This window comes from Cladophialophora psammophila, assembly GCF_000585535.1.
Source record: "Cladophialophora psammophila CBS 110553 chromosome Unknown aczJe-supercont1.10, whole genome shotgun sequence".
In the NCBI taxonomy this organism is placed as follows: Eukaryota; Fungi; Ascomycota; class Eurotiomycetes; order Chaetothyriales; family Herpotrichiellaceae; genus Cladophialophora; species Cladophialophora psammophila.
Genome location: NW_006912931.1, coordinates 758297 through 783173, shown reverse-complemented (window position 1 = coordinate 783173; position 24877 = coordinate 758297). Strand labels below are relative to the sequence as shown.

The following is a 24877-nucleotide window of genomic DNA, read 5'->3' as shown; positions in this document are numbered from 1 at the left end:
TTTCTTTTTCTTAACCGACAGAGCGACCTCTTCTTATCGCGCCCTCGACGTCAGATGCCACGCGCCCAACTGCTGCGGTAAGTACCGAGTAGAGGTCTATTCAGTCTATTTCTAATCTCGCAAGCAACCAGGGTCCTATTGCCTCGGAGGGACAAGGAAACAGATCATAAAGAGGCCGGGAAACTCATTCCCACAAGCACAGCCCTGTACTCGACATCGCCGTGAGCGTAACTCAACCCGCAAACGCCTCCAGGCTCAAGCATCATCTCTATCTGGGCGTCCATGTCTAGCTTCAGCCATCTCTTCACAAACGCTCGTAGGATATGGCCATGCGCCACAACCACGGCGTCACATTTTCGATCCCCCTTCTGCAGCCCTTGCCTGTGCATCCATGTCACCTGGGATATAAGCCGGTCTAGCCGCTCCGTGACTTGGGCTGGAGAGTGGCCTCCAGGACCCTCACACCCGTCCCGCCAGATATCCCAGGGCCGATCCTTGTCCAGACCCCTAGATTTGCGAAGTTCTTCGATCTGATGCTGCAGGAGGCCTTCGTAGTCGCCGTAGCCCCATTCCGCGATGTCTTCGGTCGTATTGATCTTCTCCTTGAGCGCTGTCCGTGCGCTCGAGTCTTGGATTTGATCCAACAGTAGTTGAAGCGTCCGTTGTGCGCGTTGTCGCGGGCTGCAGGCGATGTACGCGACTTTGCTGGGGTCGATCAAGCGTCCAGGACCGAACACCACGGAGGCTGTTTGGCGGACCTTCTCTTCGCCTTCTGGAAGAAGAGGAAGGTCGGTAATGCCCGTGAACCGCCCATTACGAGACCATTCAGTTTCACCTATTCAGGGTGGCTTGCGTAAGCACAAAATGCGGGCTGTCGAAGAAGAGGAGAAGAGACAAATATTTGTCCGAGAATAGCACGACAGTCGACCCCGCGCCACAGGGCCGAGGGCATCTCAAAACAAGGCACAAAGAACCTTACCGTGGCGTATTAGGAACAATCGAGGTGTAGCGGCGTCTTTGTCGGACATGCTGGGCCAAAGCCACAAAAGCAGTATTCGGCTCGACCACAGAATCCTTCAACGTCGGGAGACCTAAGGAAGCACCGTCGTCTCGTCGGCTTGTCGTCTCTGAGCAAGCTCGCGAGCCAAATTGAAAGATGTCTCACACAGCCATCCACCTGTCCCACTTCTGGCTCCCGGAATCCTGTCCTCTATTAGATGCGGCAGTCGTTGTTGGGAGACAGCTCCGGGCTGAAGACGGCAAGCGCAAGAGCAAACAGTTAGAAAGTTCTACCAAGAGTGGTAAGCGTAACTGAACAATCTGGAAACACGTCTATCGTTCTAGGGGGCAATCAAGGAACAGCAGAAGAATAGGAATCTATGAATCTAGGTGTTGAGGAAGATGGGAAAAGGGGACCCGGAGCCTCAACGAAATTCTACCGTTTAACTGAACAGTAAGCAAATGCCTTAGTCAGCTCCTTTGCACGGCTTGACGCTTTCCTACACTGGGACCTTGGACCTTGGTGCCCATCACCCTGCAGCAGATCTCTCCACAAATTAATCTGTCCTAGTCCCCTTTGCGCGGTCCTTTCTACCACGTGGGGGATTCAGAACACTCAGCAATGATGATGACGAGAGTTGATGCCAAAGGAGACATCAAAGAAAGAAGCCGCTGACACATTCCCGATTCCCAGCCACCCAACGGGACTTCGTGGAGGACTCCGCTGCCACCTTTAGGCACCCATCCCTGGATAAGTGGGCGTCCTTTCGGTGGCACCATAGTTGCATGAGCAGTTGCACAACTATGAGTATGTGCTTGGGGGGTGAGAAACGTTCCGGGAGGGGGGAAGGGCCGCATTAGTTCCGGGCATGAGGACCTAGTTGCGCTTTCTGGGCCTCGACAGTGATCGGCATTGAGTGCACGCCTGAGCGACCAAGGAGGCTTGAGCACGCGTTAGAACGTACCCGAGCAAGGACAGCAATGACAGGTCGCCGTGCGCTTTTGATGGGTGTTGACACTACGAAGACAAGAAGGGGAAAACGCTCAACGCCACTGGAATACAATTTTCCTTCTGGGAGTCGAGGGCGATCTTTCTTAACGCCACGTTCTGTTTTGGAAGTGCATAGACGAGCCATAATGCCTGTTGAGAGGTGTCGCAGATATCTCATTTGCACTCCAAGTCTGCAGCCGGAAACAGTGATGGTCGATACAAAGGCACGGGTCTGTCGAGACGGTGTGATCCCTCGTCCCCTGCCATGCCGGATCCAATGCAATTTGTCCTTGAATTTCCTCGCTATAACCCGCAACAAATGCATTCCATGCTATGCTTGTCCCAATCACAAAACCTATATACCACAAGGTCGTCAAGGTCATAAGAATCATTCGATCTGAGGGACAAATGCCCGGTCTTTCAAGTGCTGACGCTTTTATCGATCATCCAAGTTTTCCCATTCGCCTCTTCCTCAATGACAAATGCCTCTTTGGCATACTCGTAGATGGATCTATATGGCGGCCAAAGGGATCGAGCTTCATCCGTCAATTTGCCAGCTTTGGTTTTGCGAGACGCCTCGTTGCTGCTTCTTCCTGTAATCGTATCATTGCTGCCTTTGCGCCTTATGTCGTACTCAAAGTCAGGCCCGGGAAAGTAAGGGGCATTGTACTCTCCAAAGAGGATTTCGATACCCGCAAGCTGCTCTCGGTATCCGTTCGGGATGGGCACTTTCACCTCAATACGTTTTTGGAAAACATATTTGCACGGTCGCTCTAGTGCTTTTTCAAATGCCTGGCAGACTTGGATCGGTGAGAGCATCTCAAATGCAAGAGCGATCCTAGTGATTCAGATTGTCAGGCCCAAATTGTTCTCTCGTTTCTCATACTCGACCTCGCCAAAAATGGTGGTGATCGACCAGTCCATGTAACATCGGAAAAGTTTTCCAGGGAAAACCCTTCTATGAGGTCTTGACTCCTCGAGGAGGCGCAGACGAGCCCGTGTCACACAGAATCGAGCGAGTGTGGTAGAGAAAACTCGTTGTAACGTACCTGTGCCCATTCCACTTGCCAGGTCCATCTTTGAAGATCTGCAAAACAGCTGGCCCGACGTCGTGCTCTGCATCTAGCCATGGTAATTTGGTATCTGGATGAAAAGGTGCGCGCCATTCGAGAGTTCCATCGTCCTTGAAATCCATGCAGAACAAAGGGTACGGTAAGCTGGTGAAGTTGTTGTTATAGATTCCAGCATAGACAAACGTCGCTGGGAGGCCAAGCTGCCGAATGTAGTTCTCAACTGTAAACTTGCAGGCCCAAAGGGGAAGAGCCGGCCAGCGTGGATTGTGGATTGAATGATCGGGCATGCTGCTATAAATGAAATGCTGTATGTTGCGCTTCTTAGCCGCATTGGCAAGGGCCTTGCCTATCTTGATCTCATCGCCACCCAGAGGATTGGTGTTTATGAAGGCAATCTGAGCACCTTCAAAGATTGTGTCGATGAGGACTTGGTTGTTCAACAAGGGTCCCTCGAACAGACTGACATTTGGTAAATCGGCAAGCTCCTCAGCCACCAGACCTTCTATCGAATGGACCTGGGCCCGGACAGCATAGCCGACGGCTGTGACTGCCCGAATGACTGACGCAGCCTGACGACCTGTACCGTTGACAATGGCAATGGTCTTGTTTCTATTGGGCATGTGGCGCATATATGCCTAGAGAGGTCAGACAGTCAACGCCTGGATCTGAAAATTTGGATGGGACGATGGGCCTGTGAGTTTGGCGCAAGAATAAAGTAATATTATAACCGTGCGAAGGATCAAGGGATCATCAAAAAAGAATCTGCGTTGGCTAACAGCGTTGTCAGTAGGGCCAAGATAGAATAGAAAAGGGAAATTAGGACCACACCGTACTTTCCAGAATGTTTTTTGGTATCATGCGATTAGAGGACAACCAGAAAAACCCATTCCGCCATAACGGGCAAGAGAGTACTAGAACTCCGTGCGTCAATTCGGTCCCATTATTCGAGGACCCTATGGGTGCGCAAATTCTGCGACTTGTGTGAAAAGGTCTATCACCGCCAAACCTGATGCAGCTTATCCTTTACGTAACCGGAGTGAAATGTAGCAGCGGGGTGCTGGGTCCATCGCTGAGCACGACATTAGGACGGATTCAAGTGCCCGCCCGTAAGGAAGAACAACCCGAATCCATCATTTCTCTTCGAAATAGATTCCATTTGTTGGGGGGGCAACACACAACAATGCCGCAGGAAGGTGACGAGGAGGTGAGAGCCGACTGCCGCCATACGGCTGGTCTGTCAGGCACAGCTGGCAAATGAAATGCGGGGGCGCGCTGCCAGGTTATGAAAAGGCGGGGGAGAAAGTGGCAACCAGCTCAAGGGTTGCGTCCGGCTTTACACTGTCCCAAGCTGGGTTCGGCTCGCCTAGTTCGATACCGGTCCAGGTCTTCGTCAGTGGCGCCTTTACCCGATGGCCTAGGGTCAACGGGTGACCATGTCATTCAGATGAAGCAGGTAGTCGGCGGGTGTCGCAGGTATGACTGTCTGGTTCCAAGTGTCCCAATCCTGCACTGGTGGCTCCAGCTCTGAGGACAACATAAGCCGCTGTTGGCGGGTACCAAGGTTAGACGTGTCAATCTCGACCCCGGACACCTCCGCGGCCCCATTGTGTTGGAGTTGTCGCAAGCCTGTCGAGCAATGTCGTGAGTTTTGTCGATCGGACGATTGGGTTGCTAGGTGTCCTCATGGCTGGCCATCTCCTGTTTTAGCGAGTGCAAGCAGTAGCGTCCCGTATTGCCACGAGGCATGAATGCCAGCAGAAACCATTGTATCTTCCAGGTGATCTGGCATTGTTTCCCAGAGGGGAGTTCGGGCCTGGTGTACTTAGCCCCAACCCTCAGTAGCACCCAATGGGCGGCCAACGGGGCACACCAACATGGCGGTTGTGGGAAACCATGTGCAAGAACGGCTGGAGGCTGGAAAAGTTGCGCTAGGGCCTGAGGGTGCTCTTGGACGCCCATTTGAAACCCGCATCTCCAGGTCTTTTAGGGCACTTCCAGGCCCGCCTGTTTCCACACCTCGGGTCGTTGGCTCGCGTGGAGTCTTGCCGTCTCCAATTCTTCGGCATGGAGATGTCCGCCCGCCTGTCTTAAAAGCATTACGTGCGGTAATAAGCCAGCGTTGGCAGCCAGAAAAAGAGGTGTCCTGCCTGAACCGGTGTGGTTGCGGATGTGTACCCTGTAAAAGACCTTTTAGCCTGTATCGATATGGACAGCATCAGACGACAATGACTTGTACTTACGATGCACCCAGTGAGAGCAGATGCCGAAGGATGGCAATATTGGGCCCAGTTGCCGCAAGATGAACGGGCGTGTTTCCGGAGTAGTCGGCCCGGTTTATCAGTTGGTTGTCGTTGCGAAGGATGTCTTTCACTTTCTCAATATCTCCACTGGCAGTCGCGTATGCGATTGCTGTAAGCTGAGCGACAGGGGATGATAACTCGCCAGTCGGATGTTTGAAAATGGTACCCGCGTGCTCCGAAAGCTCACCACGAATGGATGTCGCCATGTCTTTGGCTACCGATTCTGGCGAGGCTCCGGGAAGGGCCAGAAGGTAAGACAGTTTGGTCAAAGCTGCTTCGCTTGTCATATCGCCGCCCGCAACAACGCCAGCTCGGCCAAGGACCATTCCAGGTGCATAAAGCGGGTTGACACTGCCAGTCAAACATTGAGTGACGTTCACAATCACAATGCCACGTTGAACAGCGTCAGAGATGACCTGGGTCAATTTGTTGTCGTGTCCACTGGGGGCGTTGCCGGCACCAAATGTCTCGAGGACAAGACCACGAAGGCCTTCGGTCCGCAGAACAGCTTCTACCATTTTCGGTTTGATGCCCGGGAAGATGCGCAAACAGGCCACATGGTGTATCTCAAGGTCTGATTGAATGCTAAAGGCTTCAAGTGAGGTTGACCTTTTGACAGAGTTCCATTCAACATGGGTACCCACTGCGGTGATTTTGGCCAATGGAGGAAAGTTCGGAGACGCAAATGCATCAAATGCGCTTGCAGATACCTTTGTGGTTCGATTGCCCCGAAACAAGGTCGAGTTGAAGCAGAGACAAACCTCGGGGATCATGAAGTGCCCAGCTATGTCCAGGGAGTCGAGGAGGTTCTCGAGAGCATCATTTTTGCGCTCCGAGAATGGTACCTGGGATCCTTCGAAAAAGTCAGCTCCGGCCACACACATGTTCCGTCAAAGCCAGTCAACTATTATCTTCTTCTCCATGTGACAGAGATTGTCACCGACAATGCCTCGAGAGAGTTGTGCTAGACGGTCGTCCCGGAGCAGAATCCCCGTCCTACAGCAAGATATGCTGGTAACTCAACTTACCCGTGAGTATGACAGGCTTGCCCAGGTTTTGCAACATGAAACTAAGAGCTGAACAGGTGTATGCAAGACTGTCAGTGCCGTGAAGAACGACAAAGCCGTCGAACAACTTGTAGTTGCGAAATATCGTTTGCGCAATCTCGGCCCATCCCTTGCTGTCGATGGAGGATGAGTCGAGAAGTGGTTCGAATTCCAGTACGGCATATCTGTGGAAGTATTAGCAACGCCTCAATTTCCCCGTTTTCTGCAAGGCGAGTTTCGATGCGTTATGCGAGGAAGGTCTGGGATTTTGAAGATGGCTAACTTTCCTGACACGTTTCCCGTAGACGCTCGTTGGCGTCCGCAAACTCTGGAACTCGCCCAGTCCACCGGGCCCATCGTGAAACCTCACAGAAATGGGATCATGGGTCTCTCCATCGTTAAATTCCGGTCGAGGCGCCATGCATCTTTCCAAAAAGTTTCGCGCGGGAATAAGACCGTTGGGAGACCTTTGCATGGAGATAGTACCTCCGGTCATGATTATCAAAACCCGAGCTTCGGGAACATGGCACGAGGACATATTGCTCATCACTAGGGACACATCAGTTTTGGAGGGGAAACCAAAACTTGTACAACATACTTCTCGTTAGAGCCAATTCACCATCTCTCTCTACTGATGGTTAGACAAGCCTGCAGATCTGATGACCACCAGACTTACCCGCTGTCGTCATAGCCGTCACATCCATCTTTCGCGGGATATAGTCTCTTTAACTGTCCCTCATACAAATGTACATCATCCCAAGTTTTCAGCGCCGCCTGAAAAAAATTTCTTTTGGATGTCCAAAGCCCATTCGATGTGCACTAAGCACTCCGAACCCCTGGTCGGCCTCACAAGGGGGAAACTTTAGGCAACTCGCCTACCAGCGGCTATCAGCGAGGATCTGCGGTACGCTAAGTGCAAACTCTGCGGGAGCCTTTGGATTGGCTCGTTGCGGAGATCCATCGACGCTTTGGTGCTCGCTGTGTGGCTGCGGTCCCGACCCCGTCTTTCCTTCTTATGTCGGTTCGTTCGTAGGACACAGATTTCTCGAAGGAAACAACCCTGGCATAAATCAGCTGAATCGGTGTCCGGCCTCCCACCGAGAACTCCTATTTGGGCGTTGACTAAGGCAGCACCTTCGCCCAAATTAGCGCAGCCCCGCGAATGTGCTCAGTAAACGCCGTCGTCTCAGGGCATCTTTTTGCGACGACTTTCGTTTCTTCTTCCTTCCCTCTCCACCTCATGCGCCGTTGCCGTTGCCGTTGCACCTCAGCCTTAATAGGGGTGACGCGAGGGATGGTGTCGTTTTCTTCACACGCGTACATATTCCCACATTCCCGCTGGCCGTGGCATGTCAAGCGAGCGTTTTGGTTGACGTTGGAAGCCATTTGAAGCCGCAGCTTCCAATCGAGCTGCATTTTCGCATCTCCAGCCAGGGTCTGGTACCTCTGCGGAGATTAGCATGCGGCAACGTGCAGCAGCGATGACAAAAAAATGCCATACCACACGTGCAACAACAAAGAGATCAGGTAGATGAAGCACGACCGTCTTGACTTCTCCTGCATACCTTTGGATGGCCGCTTATGCAGGAAAAAGGAAGGCAGCCAGCAGGAATTGAGATTTCAGCTGGCGCTCAACCATGGTTCTGCCACTGCTGCAGACCCTCAGGCTGGGTCTTCTATGCGACGGGAATCGAACGAATGGAGACAGGCGCAAACGAATGACCACTTCTGTAAGATGAGCAGAGGAGATTGGTGAAGCAGTCTTTGTTGGCCATGGTCTTATTGTGTGCATTGCAGTATCCTTGTCCTTTGTGGATTTATTGCGCATTGCCTCCTGGTGTGGGTGGTTTGCACATCATCCACGTCCTCTCCTTTGCGATACCAGCGACTTGTGCTCTCGGTGAGCTGTTGAAAGACATACCTTGAGAAAGCCGCCGTAGCTGGCTGACCGAGGCAGTTTCTCTTACTCCCAGCCCGTGTATAGTTGATTTCTTTTCACGACCTTTCCCAGCTCTCTACAACCTTTTGCGCCTTCCATGAAGATGGTCCGTGAGTGAAGATGAGAGGGAATTGACCAAGTCGGCGACCGGGAGATACTGTGTCACTGGGAGCGGATTCACCAACTGAAGTAAACAGGTCAGGAGGTGATTGCGGTTGGGCTGGTTGGCAGAACCGACCTCGTCAGCGCAGGTCGGTTGCAGGTCGGGTCAGCGGCGGTAGCCAAATAGTGACAAGGAGAGAGGCAATTAGCACAACCGGGTCAAGTGCGAGAAGGTCGACGGTGAGGTGAGGTGAAGTGAAGGTCAGGTGAGAGGAACAAACAAGCAGGGCGTATGCCTCAGCCAGAATTTTACAGTGGTAAGTGGTCGCATGCGCCTTCCTCCCAACTACATGTGCTCGCTAACTTGAACTGTTGACTTGCTATCGTCCGCCTCAGTCTCGCCTCTTGCGTCCATTCTTTCATCTCGCAAACCCTCACTTTGCCCTTTGTCTGCCGACATCTCACACTCCTTTTTTATCAATCAGTCCATCATTATTTTCCCCCCTTTACACCATTCGTTCATTACTCCTCGAGCCTCAATCCTTCCAACCGATCCCTCACTCGTCAACCACCTCAATCAACAACTCTATCACCGCCATCAATCACTCCTTCGCGACCCCAAACAACAAGCCCACCTCGTCGACGTGATGGCCAACGCCAGGGTCAAGCTCAAAGCCGACGCCGTCAGCCCCGCGCCCCGCTTGATTCTCCTCGCACTCCTCTTCCTCTTCTCCCCGGCTCATGCCTTCTTCCGTCACCTCTGCCATGGTGAACTTGGAAACGGTCGCGTCGACCCCATCATGGCCCCTGGGAGTCCCGCTCAACATCTTCACGTTATGTTTGGTGCTTCCAGTGAGTTAAGAATGACGCGTCGCATGAAATAAAAGTACGTTGCTAACCCGTCGCTACAGACATGGGACTTGATCCTACCCTCGACGAACTTCTGGCTTCCAACTGCACTAGCTGTTCTATCCTCCAAGATCATTCCGTCTACTGGAGTCCACGCATGTACTTCCAACATCCGAATGGCACACTCGAGATGGTTCCAACTGCTGGCGGACTGACTGCGTAAGGAATGATTCTGCCGGAACCCCTTTCGGGACGCTAACAGGGCCGCCAGGTATTACTTTACTGAGCCGTCTCCGATCGAGTCGTCTCCTGTTGTTGCATTTCCTCAGAACTTCCGCATGATTGCAGGTAACTCTTTGAAGCGCGCTTTCCATGGCCCGGTTCCAGATCCACCAATGTCAAACTGGCAGCCCAGCGACATGACCCAACAAGCACTCATGGAGAAGGCTCTCGGTTTCAACTGTCTGAATTATGACCTTCCAGCAGAAGGCGCACGACAGTATCACTATCTCCGCAACAAGACTTTCCTTGATGCCACATGTGCGGACGGAGTGCGCGCAGAACTCATGTTTCCGTCATGCTGGAACGGAAAAGATTTGGATAGTGCAAATCACTCAAGCCACGTGGCGTATCCAAACGAGATCCAGAATGGGAAATGTCCGGACGGATATCCCGTCCATTTGCCTGCGTTGTTCTATGAGACCATCTACCAAACCAATCTTTTCAAGGGCATTGACGGGGAGTTCACATTTTCCAATGGTGATCCTACCGGTTATGGCTATCACGGGGATTTCATGTGCGCTTGGGACGAAGGAGTATTACAAAGTGCCATCGACGACCCAGTCTGCAATCTTCCGGTGGGGACTTCGGGCAACCAGAACGACTGTCCAATCTTCAAGCTCCAAAATCCAGATGACGGTACACAATGCAAGATGGAGGTGCCTGAGGTCCTTCAAAACGAGCAAATCAACTTCGTCCAACAGCTACCCGGTAACGTGCAAATCCAGTCCGGACCTGCGCCTGCCACAATTGGGCCAATACCGAGTGCTGCAACACCGGCCGCGCCCTCCTCACCAATCGCAAACACCACAATGCCATTTCCAGTAGGACAAACTCCTGAACCTACGACTCTGATGCCTACGTCTGCGTCTGCTGCTACCTCAATGACAACTCCATGCACCTCTAGCAGTCGATTCACTACCACAACCAGCTATACGAGCAACGGTGTCATGGTCAATCTGATCCTGGTTGAGGAAGTTGTGACTGTCACCTTGGTAGACGGCGCCAGTCCTACAGCAGAAATCCACAAACGTCATACGCACAAGCATGGCCGCAGAAATGGAAGAGGTCGGCTGTAAGGGTGGTTATATGTGATTATAGCCCTTCGCCCAGGCGGCTCATTATTTGGGTATCCAGACAACCCCTGAAACCTTGTCTTGGAAATTATCCTTCGAAGGGAAAATGACGAACATTTCCACAACGCTGCCCGGCGCAGCTACGAAATTCATGATGATCAAATGAAGGTGAAAGAAAATATGCCGGTGGTGAGCTTGGTCGCTTCTACATAGGACAAATCCGAAAGAGAGTTGGGATTTGCGAGCCGGTTCTGATAGCTGATGAAGGGTCAAACATGAAATGTAATGATGAGATGAAACTTGTGTCGGCGATGTGATTGCGAGGATTGTTCGAGGGACAATGGCGGGTAGGCTTCTTCCTGTTCGTTGTGGTCTCTACGGCCGGCTTAGGCTGGATCCCATCATCACACCTGTACTTTAGCTGCACGAGCGAGACAGCAAAGCTACCTGACAATAACCATGACCCTTGAGAATTGAATCTTTCAACCCGTGACTCGATCCTGGCCACGTGTAGTATGCACTTGTAGGTCTACTTGGACAGAGTATGGAGGAGGGAGTAGTATATTACTCGCGGTCACAGAATACCGGGAAAATAACGCAGATTGACCCGGGCCTGCCGACCGTCACATGACCATTGTTTGTGCGACAACGACTTTCGCTACTTGGTATTCATCTTAGAAACCTTCCTGTCACATTCGATCGCAAATAATCTCGTCAAAGTTCTTACTACTGTGTGTATCACTCACTATCCTAATCGCACACTGTAGGGACCGCAAATTCCAAGCCCTTGAGGAAATAATGTTTTCAACGACAACTACGTCGACCTCGACGAGGAAGACAGCAGGGGACATTATCGCGTCGGCATCGCGGCCGGGCAAGTCGGTGCACGCGGGCTCCCAGGAGGAGCACCGTAACGACTACCGCAAGAGACTGTGGTGCGAAACGCAGTGGACGAACCTAAGCATGCAGGCCAAGAAGACGCACGAGCTGCCCACTCTGCCGTACTTTGATCCGGAGACCATGTTGTTGAGCAAAGAGGTTAATGCCCGCTTGTGGGGACAATTGGTACGTACAAAGCAAGCGAAGACACACACGGGCCTGGTTATTGTCATTTTCTCTCTACCCATTCATTTCTTTCATTCAACAATTCCGGGGGAAGGAGGAGGAGCTGGGACTTTGTCGTCCGCTTTCACCGTTCTATATGTCACAGCCGCGGAGGGAGGGAGGGAAACTGTGGCATCCCCTGCTTCTTATTCCTCTCTATTTTGCCTTTCCCGCCCTGCGTTGTCCTCTGACTTTCCCACTGATACCCACCACAGAGCCGATTATGGGACTACCTGGGCCCCGAGCGGGCTCCGTACGCCACGCCCGTCATGGTCGAGGGCGGAGAGGTCAAATGGCATTCGTTCCTGAATGGAAATCAAGGCGATGAGGCAGATATCTTCGACAAGGAGCTCGACGCCTTTATGAGCCGCAGCCGAAAGCCCGGGGAGTATGATGGATGAATTCATGAGAGAAGAGGTTGTTGATTCGCAGAATACTCCAGATTAGGCATGGGCGCATGGTCCACGAGGGGTTTAAAGTCCATAAGAATACGGGAGAATCAAAAGGGGTTGTTCAACCAGACATTCAAAGACAAAAGGACTCTCTCTCTCTCTCTCTTTCTCTCTCTCTCTCTCTCTCACACACACACACACACACACACACACATACTTTGTTGTTGTCTATGATCACGATAACGACGATGACGACGATGCTACATATATCCATGATCTAACCATCTAGGCTGGTCCAGGCTAGTCTCGAGGACTCCAAGCTCCCGCGCAATCGAAAGAAAAAGAGCTTTGCTTTTTCACCAACCTCCAAGAATGCTCGATGTACATGCCTCCCTTTCCAGAAAGCCCTGGGTGCAACATATCCTGGGGGGAGCAAATAAGGGATTCGGGCGTGCAGAAACTGACAGCAGAGAAAATCTAGGTTTGCCGAAACACCAAGTACGAAGCACCAAGCGCTAAACCTGTCAGGCTACGAATGACAAGATCAAGGTGACCAATATACTCCGTACAGGAGGGGCAACTGCAAGTGTCACTACAGTTTCAGGGGGATGGATTTGAGCCTAAATACGAAGGAGAATAGGATGCAACAGAATACCAGGCCCACTTCCCTTTCCTTCCTGGTGTGGGACAAAAGATGCTTCTTCAATTGTCCTTTTTCGGTACAATGTCAAACTTGTTCTACCCCGGAGACCTCCCGTACATCTGGCCGGTGATCACATATGCATGACCATCCATCTGTCTTCCCAATAGCGTATCCATAGCCCTGTACACGCAACCACTTTTCGATCTGCAAAGACCTCGTCAAGGGTGCAGAGAGTCCGGCGCCTCGAAATACCACGAATCGTCGCTCCCAAGCGTTATCTCCACCCTGCAATTGCGCGGGCCGGGGATTGTGATCTTGTTTCCCGCCACCGTGGCCGAGCGCCAGTGGACATCGAGCGCTTGCAGGAACATCTCGGGGCGGTGGAAGGGGAAATCCCCGCGGCGGTGACAGACGTATTCCTCGACCTCGTGCAAGATACTGTCCTTACCCTTCGGAGAGCACAACAACCTCGCTCCATCGGAATCCAGAAAAGTGCCTTGCATGGAAAAGCGATCTAGATGGGTCTCTTTGTTCAGAAACAGGATCAACTTGATCGCCAATGCCAGAATTCCTCCGTTCGGCGACGACGGCGTGCCAGCAGCGCCGATCAGGCGGATGTTGATGATGCTAAGTGATCGGAGCGGCTGTGAGTGCTGCGCGATGAAATCGCACAGGACGTTCAAGCGGACCGCCGTATTTTCTAGAGTGAGGCTATTCAATCTGGGTAAGGAAGTCTCATGGTTTGAGGAGGAATGGAGCAGCAAGCTCGTCATCCTCGTCAATGCATAGCCGCGGACAGGATGGGTTCTCTGGTGTCCTGCTTCTACAGGCAACTCATCGAATCCGAGCCACAGCTGTTCGGCCGCAGGCAGGTATCCTGCCACTTGGTCCAAGTATCTGGCCAGGCCTTTCTTCCAATGAGAGTTTCCCCGAGTGAGAGGACACGGCGCTCGATCGAAGCTCTTGACTTCGAAAGTCAGCTTGAAGCGAGTGACCCTCTCAAAAAGCTCTTTCGCATGTGGGATTTCCATGCAGTTGTAGAACTCCCACCAATAGAACGACGGTAAGTCAATGGAAACAGGCTTCAGACCGCGACACTTTTGCAACGCCGAGGTCATGAGTAGATATTGTGTTCCGCCATCCAGGGTTCTTATACCCGTCCGTCTCAATAGGTCGGAGTCTTCGTCAAGGAGACAGTCTCCCTCCTTGGTGCGAGACGACGGGCTGCAGTGCACGAAACACTGTAGCCGCGGAAACTTCTTCAGCGAGCTCGAGAGCAAAGCAGGGCCATCCGTCGAGAAGCGCAACTGGGCATCCAACTCGTCCTTGTATGCGCGCGAGAGTTCGAGAGCGTGCGAAGCCGCGTCGAGAGGATGCATTCTTTGCAGCCGTGCCGCCAAATTGCCAGCCCTGATGCATGCGTCAAAGGGGAGGGCTTTGAGATAGTGCCGATGGACCTCCAGCGTAAGCACTTGGCTGGCAAGGTCGGCCCGCGCTGCGATTTTAGACAGCCGGTCCACGCTGCTCATGCTTGGAGAAAGGCGTAGTGTGTGAAAGAGAACCCGCGTGGCGGCCAGGCTTGTACACTTGTCGAGCAGACGGCAAGACTTCAGGTCCCGTCGTCCTAGCCGCCCCATGATGTTCGCTTTGATCTCTGGAGGCAGGCAGGCCCACGGCTTCCCAGGAGGCTGTATTACCGCTGAGGGCATTCTGGGGCGTGAAAGGGGTTGAATATTCTACAGAGGAACATCGTTTGAAAGGGGATAGACATCCCAGGGTATAATGAGGAAGAGAGAGCGAGAGAGAGCGGTATAGAATAGAAGACAGGAAATGCGGGAAATGCTGCTTGTCTCCCAAGCGTTTGCCAGCCGCACGGCAGTGAAACTTTGCACGGCATTGTTAGAGGACCAGCCATGTCACATTGATTCAAGCATCGAAGGAGAGGTAGTTCTGCCAGAATGGCAAACACTGCATTGTCACATTTTGTGCGAGATGCAAACGCTGAGCGCATATGACACGGTGCACATGCCGGCAGCCGTCCTTTTCATGCCCTTTACAAACATCGTCATCACGCACGAGGCGGCTTTCGCGCTGAATGGACTTTACCTGAGCATCTGACAGGAAGGCTCTGGTGCAAGGGAAGGGAGTCAGGGATGTAATTGGCAAACAGCTTATTGTTGTGGCTCAGGAGCGCACCAGCACAAAAATCGTCCCCTACGAGGTATCCTATTTACAAGCTCAAGGACTGCTCAAACCAGCTTCCTCCAGGACTGGCCAGGTCCAGCGCCTGCGGCCGCCTCCGTCTCGCTGCCCAGCGCATACCACCTCTCTTCCCAGCTCTCCAGACTGCGCCTATCCTCTTCAGCATTCTGGTTCTCACGTGACGATCCGTATTCCCCATTGCGCGCGGAAGGAGAAGACGTGAAGACATCCCTTCGTCCTTTGCCTGGATTGCTTGCGGCCTTGGTCGGCGTGTGTCTCCAGGGACTTCCCACCTTCGGCGTGCGTGGTGTGCCACCACTCTTGGCACTCCTGTTTCCCGTCGAGAAAGGAGATGTAGGTGCATGGCCAGCAGTGTCGAAGCTGTATTTTTCTCTAGCGCGCGCGGCATCCTCTTCGAACTTCCTCAGATGTCGTGCGTAGGTGTCACCTCCGGCGTACCTCGATGCAGCGGAGCCCTTGTTGTTATCTCCTGTCAACATTCCCAAACGCTTCATGGCGATAATGTTCCGATTGTTTTCCCGTGTCTTGCGCCACCGGGCAAAGAAGCCGAGGCCTGGGATTGAGTCGAGGATCTTGTGGAATGATGTTGGGTGATATTTCCGCCAAAGGAGGATGGACAGCAAAAGAAGAACAAGGCAGCCAATGCTGAGCGGGACTATGATCATGGCGAGTGGATGTCCATAACCTCTTTCGTGAGGGTGGTGGAATGGCGGACCTGGGGCGGTGGTATTTGCAAATGGAGACGAAGTTGTGGCAGGGACTGAAGTCAGGGCTGGCGAAATAGCAGTCAAGGAAGACGACAATGTCGTTCTTGTTGTACTTGCCGTGGATGAAGAAGATGTCAACTGTGAAGCTGCTGGCTCGGCGGGACTGACAACGCTCGTAGTTATTGATATAGAAGCAGAATGAGAGGTAGAACTTGGGCTTGCACCGTCTCCCGAAGGATCCAGTGGGCCACCGGGACATGCGGCAGGATCAGGGACACCAAAAGCAACGCACGCGGTCGATGTCCACGCAATACTGCTGGTGCTGGTCGTGGTGGTTGACGGAAGAAGGACCGAAGAGACGGACGTTGGAGAGAGGCTTGACATCGTCCCAGTCGCGGCTGTGGTGATGGGTGTGAATGTGAATGTGAATGGTTCAACTTGACCAGTAGACGGGGCTGGCGACGAATTTGCGATCTAGAACATGAACCGGTCAGTATTGGATGTTGAGAATGCAACTGCCGCAGAGCCAGATCCTCGCATTCACAGAACTGACAGACTGCGCTATGGTTATCCAGTCGATGGTACAAGACACCCGGCTGAGTTCATGGCTGCCCTTGGTGTCGGGTCGTCATGGTTCCGCTTGGAATTGTCAATGCCTGGATTATGCCTGGCCTTCTCTTCTCTCTTGGTTTTTGTGTCAAAGACTGCTTCGTGGCTAAGACGGGACACAAATTTGACTTGGAGTAGCCTTGCAGCACACATACGCAGAAGCTGGAAGGGGACTATTTTATGTGAGGAAGAAAGAGAAGCGACTACTTACAAAAGTGCTGAAATTGACTGAAGGTGATTGCTGAACCGTGCTCGAGGGCAATGGAGAAGTAAGAGAGACCGTCAACGAGCCTTGCGTCACAAGGTCAGTCGCAGTGGGAGAGATCAGTGAACATGGCACGTCTCCTGGAGCGCAGCTGACCGCTGGCAGGACAGTGACGGGGTCTGGACTCGGAGTGACTGATGAGAAGTCAGAGAGTTGCGCCGAAAGACTGACATGACTGGGAAGGGGTCCGCGAGTCCATCTCGTACCGTTATCATCAGGGGACGGAGACGAGCTCAGCGTTGTTCCTGTCGCAGCAGAGGCTGCCATCCCGGCACACCAGGTCCCGGTGCCACAGGGCACTCTGCCACCGATCGTGTCGATGAGCGGAGGAAGGGTGTTTGTCATCGCCATCGCCGCGGTGATGATGGAGTTTGTCTTCATGCTGGGAGGACAAGAGACGGTGGTTGTCACAGTGGTGATTGTTATTGTTGGATCGAAGGTGAGGTTGGTTGTTGAAGAACACGACCCTCCAAGTCTTCATGGCAGCCATCAGGTCCAGCGAGCATCAGCCATACTGAGGTACTTCTGATGACAGATATCAGGCGTTTTCGCCTGTGCCCTGCGGATGGGTTTCTGGAAGATGGCCTCAGAATTCTGTCCGAGCCTTCACATGGCTTGTCTCCACCCCTTATGCTTGGTCCCTGGCCCTCTACGATTCTGCCAGTACCTGGATGCTGGAGTTTTGATATTGGTCTGACAGGAAGCTCACAGAAGCCCCCATAGTCCCTGCTTTGTGAAACGGAGGATGCCATGGTAAAACCATTGGACTTTCCACCCGTGTTTTCCCGATCATAGTGAATACTATGTTGGAAACTCTTCCGTTTCTTGGTAGTTGGGCTGTTAAGTACGTCAGTAACCAAGCAGGTGACAATAACCCCAAACGCTCGTGGTGAGAACATAGGAGACACGCTGGGGCATCATGAAACACGACATTTAATCCATCCGGCATAGGTGAAGCAAACAGAAAGCACGAAAAGATCCAATGGTTCAACACCGTTCGTGAATTCGATGGAGCTCTGACTAAATCAGAAAGGGCGCTTCTGTCGACAACAAACGCCGTTTCCTTCTCGGAGCAAGTCCCATCGAGGTCCACACACAGCTCCGCTCACAAACGTCCCATCATTAGCCTGCCGAAGCCGACGACAGGTTTCCCCAAAAGCCATTCCAACAACAAAAAAGAGATCCTTGCCCGTGTGTGTAAACGTGGATGGCTGTCTGAAGCAGAAAGTCTAGACATTGGATTGAATCTTTCGCCGATCTTGCGCCCCAACGCCTTCCGAAAATCCATGTGAGGCAAAAATCTGTGTTGCGAGACAGGAATACTTTCCATTTGCTCTTTGATTGTCTCTTGCTCAATCATGGGCTCACGCCTTTCCTGCCTCAGCGATCGAATATCTCTTGCGCGTTTCCCTTGTAATGTGTGCCGTGGCGGTGGCGATGTTGGCTAATCTAGCAGCAGCCACCAGCAGCGCCCGACTGCACACCTTGTCCTTGTCCGACTTGAACCGTGGGCTTATTGTTGACCGTGGTGGTTCCCATGCGCTCCTTGATCTGCCGGGCCATGGTCAAAAATGCTTGCTCAACGTTGGAGGCATTCTTTGCGGAGGTCTCGAGGAATGGGATTCCCAAGCTGTCGGCAAATTCCTGTTGCATGATAAGTCTGGCTGCTTTTCGGCCTACTCATTTAGGGGTGCGCCACTGTACCTTTGCCATGGTGTATTCGACCACCTTCTTGTCCGACATATCGCTCTTGTTGCCGACAAGTAGCTTGTTAACTCCTTCAGTAGCATAGCGGTCAATTTCTTGTAGCCATTGCTTGACGTTGTTGAATGAGTCCATGTCTGTCACATCGTAGACCACACAGATGCCATGAGCGCCTCGGTAGTAGGAGGAGGTAATGGTTCGGAATCGTTCTTGACCGGCAGTATCCCACTGTTCGGAGGTCAGATAACGTATCACAAGAGATGTGTAGAGATTTCCCATACGATTTGTAGCTTGACAGTCTTTCCGTCGAGTTCGATGGTTCGGATTTTCTAAACCCCCGTCAGCCTCCCGTTTCTCCTAATTCCGGAACCCTAGGATAGTAGCCTAGAATCGCAACAACGTACGAAATCGACACCGATGGTAGAGATGTAGGACTCGGTGTACGTGTCATCGGCGAATCGCAACAGCAGGCATGACTTTCCGACACCAGAGTCTCCAATAAGCAAGAGCTTGAAGAGGTAATCGTATCTACGTGGCGAGGTTAATATCCAGAACGTAGGAGGCTGGTGGTTTCGGAGGACGGGTTTTTGAAGGAATGACTCTACACATTGTTAGCAGTGGTCCATGCTCGGCATACCAACGTCGAGAGGACGATGATTGCTGGTGCTTTAGATGACTTACCACTCTGGATTCATGGTGGTCGATGGAACAGGGGGATCTCAGGAGACTTGAGAAGATTGAAACTGATGTAACTAATATCGACGAGTAGTTGAAGAGAGCCAAGGTTGGTGAAGCCGAGTGACGAGTTGAGTTGAAGGCGAAGGGTGAATTGATGGGAGGATGAATCTGGCGTCTGGCGTTTGCGGCCAACCTGGACTTGAGATCCGCTACTTGGAGACGAAAGAGTGGTAACGCAGTCCGTAACTTAGGCGCAGGCAGGCTCAGGCAGGCTCAGGCTCCTTTGTCACCTGTCCAGATCCTTGTTATTGGGCGGCAGAAAGCCTGTAACAGAGGACCTACGGGCACCAAGAGTGGCTGATGATGACAAGGTCGGGCAGATCACGTGCCAAGCCACAAAGACTGCGTGACACTCTTTCACCATGTTGTATCATCATGATGGCAACCTATGTACATACCTACTTAGGTGCTATGTAGGTAGCCTTCACAACACCCATCAGGCAGCACCCCGGAAATAACAGTACAAACACCTCCTGCACGCGCGTTCACATTCACAAGGTTGGTCTCGTGGACCATGAACTTGTGCATCCCCTCCAGAGGGAGGTTTGTACAGATCAGCGAGGACTACTTACCGCAGCAAATCAAAGGGTCGACAACATCCATTTTCATTGACGAGCTTCATCGAACGACCTCGCAAAACCTGCTCTTGGCGACGGACGTAAAGTCCAGGGTGGAGAGGTTGTCTTCCATAGCATGAACTGTCTCTTCAACCGAAGCCTTGTCCTGTCTCTTGTAACTCTTGACTCGACGGCCAGTCATGGATCCGCCACTAGTGGCCAGATGGAGTGAAGAGGACATCCCAAACTTCCCCTGTTTGGTCATTGTGTCTACACAAACAAACCCACAAACCCAATCCCATTTTCGTGGAATACCCGTGACCCTACGAGGCATACCCGTGAGCCTTCAACCACTCTAACAACTCCGCCTCGTCGCGCTCCTTATATCGTGCATTCCCCGTAATTGTATCATACACGATGACCAGACTTCTGCTGAATTGCCCAGTCTCCTTGTCCTTGAAGAATTGGTCAATTTCATCTCTCACCTTGAGATCCGAATACTTGGGCAGGCCTGATTTTATCCATCTGTCAATAACCACACTAGTGACCCCCAATCGCTTGAACACCCGGGGCCAGTTTTGCTTGGTATACTCCCAAGCCACGTTCCGGGTCTCGTTATTGTTTGACACAGCGATGATACCTCCATGTGCGTCTTGTGGAGGGACCTCCTCGGAGGTGACAAATTCTAGCAAGTCCCATGCATGATCCGAGTTCTTCGAGCGGCCCAGTGCTTGAATGCAGATCTCCTTTCCATCAACACTGGTGGTCTTTATGAACTCTTGTTTGACGGTGTCATACTCTTCTTGCCCGCCATTCGCGACTGCCAAGTTGAATATCACGCCTCGAAGGTTTTGGTGGATGGCTTTCTCATCGCCAGATTTCCATGCTGCGAATTTCTTCTGCCCCTCGGAAATGATTCCTTGGTGGCCGGCGCCGGCAGCGGTGCTAAGGAGGAGTTTTCTGGATTGACCAGTCAGGTAGTCTTCACCCTCAGGGTAGTTCCAACCTATTGCCTCTGCAGCAGGGGATACGAGTTTGAGGGTGAATTTCTTCAATGCTGCAGAGATTTCCTTGTTCGACGCAAAGACTTGTCGCACTTTTGATAATGAGCCGGCGATCTGTTGCCACACCAAGAAGCTCTTTTCGACCTTGAAGCCTTCTAGGAGAGACAGAAGAGCGGCTGTTGTACCATTTCCAGCCATCGCCAAGGCAGTAGCATCACCCATCAGGCCAATCTTATCTTCGATGGAAAGCTGCTCATGAGCTTCACCAAGCTTCATCAGTCGCTGAGGTGGGTAGTTCGTGCGATAGAAGCCGCTCTGATCAGCGTTGATTTTGTAAAAGGCATCATCTACATCTCGAACAGTGTCCTGCTTCTGGGTCAAGGCGCTGTGAACGATTTTGACAGGGGTGCCGGTCTTGAGACCAACCGGAATCCACCACATAGTTTCGTCTTCCTCGGCCTTCACATCTCCGGTGGTGAGGAATCTTGATTGGCGAATGGATATTTGACCAGGCTCTTCCGCTATTGTGATCACCGGAAACCCGATCTTACGAATCCAGGGATCCATAAATGTTTGAACATCCTGGCCAGAGGCTGCGCTAAGGGCCGCCCAGAGATCATTGGTTTTGGCGTTTCCGTAAGCATGGGTCTTGAGATAATCACCCACTCCTTTCAGGAAGATATCTTGTCCGAGATAGTTGCTTAACATTCTGATGACAGAGCTGCCCTTGAGATACGAAATGTGGTCGAAAATTTGATCAACCTCGAGAGCATTGCGGACTGGGACTTCGATAGGGTGGGAAGCACGTAGCGAGTCGAGTTCGAGAGCTGTTTGAACAGCTTCAGCCTGGAGTAAACGTCAACAAGAGCAACAATGGTACAATACCTCTGGACATTCTACGCACCACAAACTGACTCCAGACTTTCCACTCCGGATGCAGATGGTCGACGGCTAGCCAGCCGACCCAGGTGGCGAAACCTTCATTCAGCCACAACTCATTCCACCAATCCATAGTGACCAGGTTGCCGAACCACTGATGTGCCAACTCGTGAGCAACAACATAGGCAACTCTATTCTTGAAACGAGCATCGGACTTCTCTTCATCATACAGGACCGCCGTGGTTCGATAAGTGACCAAGCCCCAATTTTCCATGGCGCCCATGGCGAATTCATGAACCGCCAGCAGATCCGATTTGGGAAGGGGATATTCAATCCCGAAAACGTCTGAGAAATAGTCAAGGGTCTTGTGGGCGTGTTCCATGGCAAAACGACCTTGCTCTTTAAGCCCGCGAGTCGTGTAGACTCTGACGGGCAACGGCTTGCCGTTGTACTTGCGTTCCGTGAAACCTTCGACGTATTCAAAATCACCAATGGCCCATGCAGCTAGGTATGTGCTCATGGCTGGTGTCTTTTCAAATGATACCTTTTTCAGACCGTCCTTGCTCCCCTTGCTTGTCGATTTCTCGGGCATATTACTCAGGGCGACCAGATCCTCTGGGATCTCAACCTCGAACTCGAAAGATGCTTTCAGATTTGGTTCGTCAAAGCAAGGGAAGGCCCTCCTGGCAGCACAAGCTTCGAATTGGGTGCTGAACATGTAGTGGTGCTCTCCGTCTTTTGGGGCTCCCGCGGATGGAGTGACAGCAGGCTTGTATTTGGAGCGATAAAAGCCTTCCATAGCATTATTCATTGTCCCCTTGAACCCGATGGCAAAAACAGCGTCACCAGATGGGACTTTGCCTGAGAACTTGATGGTTGCTCTTTCGGTCTTCTTGTCATAGGAAACGTCGGCCATTGACGTGATTGTAGAGCCACCATCTTTGCTCAGCACTTCTGCGCTTTTGATTTCCAGCTCTTTCACGTTGAGGACCAGCTCCTGCGTTTCTTGCTTGACCTTTGAGTCGACCTTAACGGTACCGTCGTAGCTCCAGTTCCCACCAAACTCCAGATTGTAGAGGGACAAGTCATAGTTGAGAGGTTTTATGGTATCCGGCAGGATATCTCGGTCAGTGGGAGGCGCCATGATCCTTCTCGCGTCTATCGAGCAGAACCGAATCTGAAGAGATCTTTGACTGAGGTGTCTCGAGAAGGAAGGTTGTCTGAGTGGGGGCTGAAGCGAGAAGGTACAGATGCTTCGTTTCGTACCCGCGATAATAATAGGTCCAGCCTTGAATGTCGAAGTGAAAAAGGAATAAAATTTGAAGTCGAGCATCCACGCCCTCCTTCCTACTTGGGTTGCAAACAGATCTGCAGTCACAGCAGCCAACGACCGACTAGTACGAGGAGAACAAAGGTGGGATGCTACATACCAATCGAGTCGACGTACGAGGTATTTATTCGGTACTGCCCGAGCTGCCTGAACAGTTGCATTGGCGGGGGGGGGTCATGGCATCATCTCCAACTGCAGCTCCAAATTATTTTCAGCCTTACCACATCAAGCCTCGTCCTGCACGCGACAACGTGTTTCCTAACTAGCCGTTTCCTATTCTCATTTCTTTCCTGCCTCTGCGCATCTTCCTCGTCCATGTGATGCCGGCGTCAGGGGACGAATATGTTGCCGATGGAACAGACGACGACCTGCCCAGAGCCTCCACCCGCGGCCGTTCTGCTGCTCGAAGGGCAAATGCTCGCGAATCTGCCCAGAGCTTTGAAGTAACCCGAACTTGGGACTTGCTCGTTGAAGGTGCCGATGGAACCATTACAGGCGCGGTTGAGGGTCTCCTTGAGGCGGGTAAGAGGAAAAGGTAGGTTCTTTAACCCATCGACGGAAGGAACAAGACACAGAAGAGAAACAGTCTCAAAAGAACGCCAACAGCACCTCATTTAAATCTATCTCACCATGGCTTCTCTACAGACTTCTCAAAGACACCACGCCCCTCCAGCGTGGTATCATCCGCCACCTAATCCTCATCCTCGACATGTCCCTCTCTATGAATGAGAAGGACCTCCGTCCAACCCGCTACCTACTCACCCTGTCCTACACCGAATCCTTCATCCGCGAATTCTTCGAACAAAACCCAATTTCGCAGCTTGGGATAATAGGCATGCGCGACGGTATCGCTGTTAGGATCAGTGATATGTCTGGTAACCCAACCTCTCACTTGGCTGCAATACAGAAATACCGTAAGGAAGAACCCAAAGGCAATCCCTCCCTGGAAAATGCGCTTGAGATGGCAAGAGCAGGATTATTTCACGCACCCAGCCACGGGACCCGTGAGATACTGCTGGTATTTGGCGCTTTACATACTTCGGATCCGGGGGACATTCACAACACGATCAACAGTCTAGTTCATGACAAGATACGGGCTACGGTCATTGGCCTCGCGGCGCAAGTTGCCATCTGCGCCGAACTTGTCTCTAAGACAAACGATGGTGACTTGTCCCCCTACGGCGTTGTATTGCATGAACAACACTTTCGAGAGTTATATATGGCTGTGACAACTCCACCAATTACCCACGACGGCGCCAACAAAACAGCCTCATCGCTCTTGATGATGGGTTTCCCCTCCAGAACGGTAGAGGGGCACCCCTCATTATGTGCTTGTCACGCGACACCCAGAAGAGATGGCTATTTGTGCTCACGATGCAGTGCCAAAGTATGCAGTCTGCCGAGCGAATGCCCCGTGTGCGGACTGACGCTAATACTGAGCACCCATTTGGCGAGGAGCTATCACCATTTATTCCCCCTTGTGAATTGGCTCGAAGTTCCTTGGTCAAAGGCTTACCGAAGTACTGCTTGTTTTGCTTGTTTGAAGCATTTCCCCCCGGTTCCAAAGCCAAGTCAGTTGCCGACATCAACCGCAAGGGAACAGCGACCGGGACAGTCAAGTACGGACCCTCCTACTGGTCCCACAGTCCCAATCTCTGCTGGTAATAAACACTTCCAATCTGCAGCCCCCCGTCCGACGACCAGTACCAGCAGATACGAATGTCCTGTCTGCCGGAGGCATTTCTGCATTGACTGCGATCTATTTGCCCACGAGGTCGTGCATAATTGCCCTGGATGCCAGAGTGCGAAGATACAGACGAGCTTGATGGGAGAGACGGAGATGCCGGCTCCAGATCGAGGTGAAGCTGACGGCGAGAGAAATGGGACGCAACAGGCTGGGACGGAGGGTCAGGACTGGAACAGAATGAATGTTGATTGACTTTTCAGGGCGAAACAACCTTAAACAAGTCCCTCAACTTTCATGCCCAATTCCTGAGACCTTTTTGTCACCTTCAACATGGATCACCCGGTTCGAATTGATCATCGTTGAGAAACCACATCATACACA

At 52.1% G+C, this 24877-nt stretch overlaps 11 protein-coding genes across 11 annotated transcripts; 3 read left to right on the top strand and 8 right to left on the bottom strand.

Moving 5' to 3' along the window:
• Window positions 1–164: 164 nt before the first annotated feature.
• On the bottom strand, window positions 165–1028 carry A1O5_07005 (uncharacterized protein; the record flags this gene model as incomplete). The annotated part of the gene is made up of 2 exons (XM_007747594.1): window positions 165–835; window positions 980–1028. The coding sequence occupies 2 exons, from the start codon at window positions 1026–1028 to the stop codon at window positions 165–167; spliced, it is 720 nt and encodes a 239-aa protein (XP_007745784.1).
• Window positions 1029–2410: 1382 nt separating this feature from the next.
• Window positions 2411–3683, bottom strand: A1O5_07004 (nitrogen metabolite repression protein nmrA; the record flags this gene model as incomplete). The annotated part of the gene is made up of 2 exons (XM_007747593.1): window positions 2411–2828; window positions 3040–3683. The coding sequence occupies 2 exons, from the start codon at window positions 3681–3683 to the stop codon at window positions 2411–2413; spliced, it is 1062 nt and encodes a 353-aa protein (XP_007745783.1).
• A 1363-nt stretch (window positions 3684–5046) lies between these two features.
• On the bottom strand, window positions 5047–6766 carry A1O5_07003 (L-asparaginase; the record flags this gene model as incomplete). The annotated part of the gene is made up of 4 exons (XM_007747592.1): window positions 5047–5239; window positions 5304–6216; window positions 6392–6594; window positions 6693–6766. 4 exons carry the CDS (start codon window positions 6764–6766, stop codon window positions 5047–5049), a joined length of 1383 nt encoding a protein of 460 aa, XP_007745782.1.
• A 2331-nt stretch (window positions 6767–9097) lies between these two features.
• Window positions 9098–10657, top strand: A1O5_07002 (uncharacterized protein; the record flags this gene model as incomplete). The annotated part of the gene is made up of 3 exons (XM_007747591.1): window positions 9098–9302; window positions 9362–9518; window positions 9571–10657. 3 exons carry the CDS (start codon window positions 9098–9100, stop codon window positions 10655–10657), a joined length of 1449 nt encoding a protein of 482 aa, XP_007745781.1.
• Window positions 10658–11452: 795 nt separating this feature from the next.
• On the top strand, window positions 11453–12159 carry A1O5_07001 (uncharacterized protein; the record flags this gene model as incomplete). The annotated part of the gene is made up of 2 exons (XM_007747590.1): window positions 11453–11719; window positions 11974–12159. 2 exons carry the CDS (start codon window positions 11453–11455, stop codon window positions 12157–12159), a joined length of 453 nt encoding a protein of 150 aa, XP_007745780.1.
• Window positions 12160–13011: 852 nt separating this feature from the next.
• A1O5_07000 (uncharacterized protein) lies at window positions 13012–14322 on the bottom strand (the record flags this gene model as incomplete). Its single annotated transcript, XM_007747589.1, has 1 exon — window positions 13012–14322. The coding sequence occupies one exon, from the start codon at window positions 14320–14322 to the stop codon at window positions 13012–13014; it is 1311 nt and encodes a 436-aa protein (XP_007745779.1).
• Window positions 14323–15042: 720 nt separating this feature from the next.
• A1O5_06999 (uncharacterized protein) lies at window positions 15043–15681 on the bottom strand (the record flags this gene model as incomplete). Its single annotated transcript, XM_007747588.1, has 1 exon — window positions 15043–15681. The coding sequence occupies one exon, from the start codon at window positions 15679–15681 to the stop codon at window positions 15043–15045; it is 639 nt and encodes a 212-aa protein (XP_007745778.1).
• Window positions 15682–18046: 2365 nt separating this feature from the next.
• On the bottom strand, window positions 18047–18996 carry A1O5_06998 (GTP-binding protein ypt1; the record flags this gene model as incomplete). Its single annotated transcript, XM_007747587.1, has 6 exons — window positions 18047–18241; window positions 18302–18529; window positions 18583–18630; window positions 18706–18902; window positions 18939–18961; window positions 18983–18996. The coding sequence occupies 6 exons, from the start codon at window positions 18994–18996 to the stop codon at window positions 18047–18049; spliced, it is 705 nt and encodes a 234-aa protein (XP_007745777.1).
• Window positions 18997–19657: 661 nt separating this feature from the next.
• On the bottom strand, window positions 19658–19861 carry A1O5_06997 (uncharacterized protein; the record flags this gene model as incomplete). Its single annotated transcript, XM_007747586.1, has 1 exon — window positions 19658–19861. The coding sequence occupies one exon, from the start codon at window positions 19859–19861 to the stop codon at window positions 19658–19660; it is 204 nt and encodes a 67-aa protein (XP_007745776.1).
• Window positions 19862–19919: 58 nt separating this feature from the next.
• Window positions 19920–22623, bottom strand: A1O5_06996 (glutamyl aminopeptidase; the record flags this gene model as incomplete). The annotated part of the gene is made up of 2 exons (XM_007747585.1): window positions 19920–21446; window positions 21505–22623. The coding sequence occupies 2 exons, from the start codon at window positions 22621–22623 to the stop codon at window positions 19920–19922; spliced, it is 2646 nt and encodes an 881-aa protein (XP_007745775.1).
• Window positions 22624–23129: 506 nt separating this feature from the next.
• On the top strand, window positions 23130–24748 carry A1O5_06995 (transcription initiation factor TFIIH subunit 2; the record flags this gene model as incomplete). The annotated part of the gene is made up of 3 exons (XM_007747584.1): window positions 23130–23344; window positions 23455–24423; window positions 24520–24748. The coding sequence occupies 3 exons, from the start codon at window positions 23130–23132 to the stop codon at window positions 24746–24748; spliced, it is 1413 nt and encodes a 470-aa protein (XP_007745774.1).
• Between the last annotated feature and the right edge of the window lie 129 nt (window positions 24749–24877).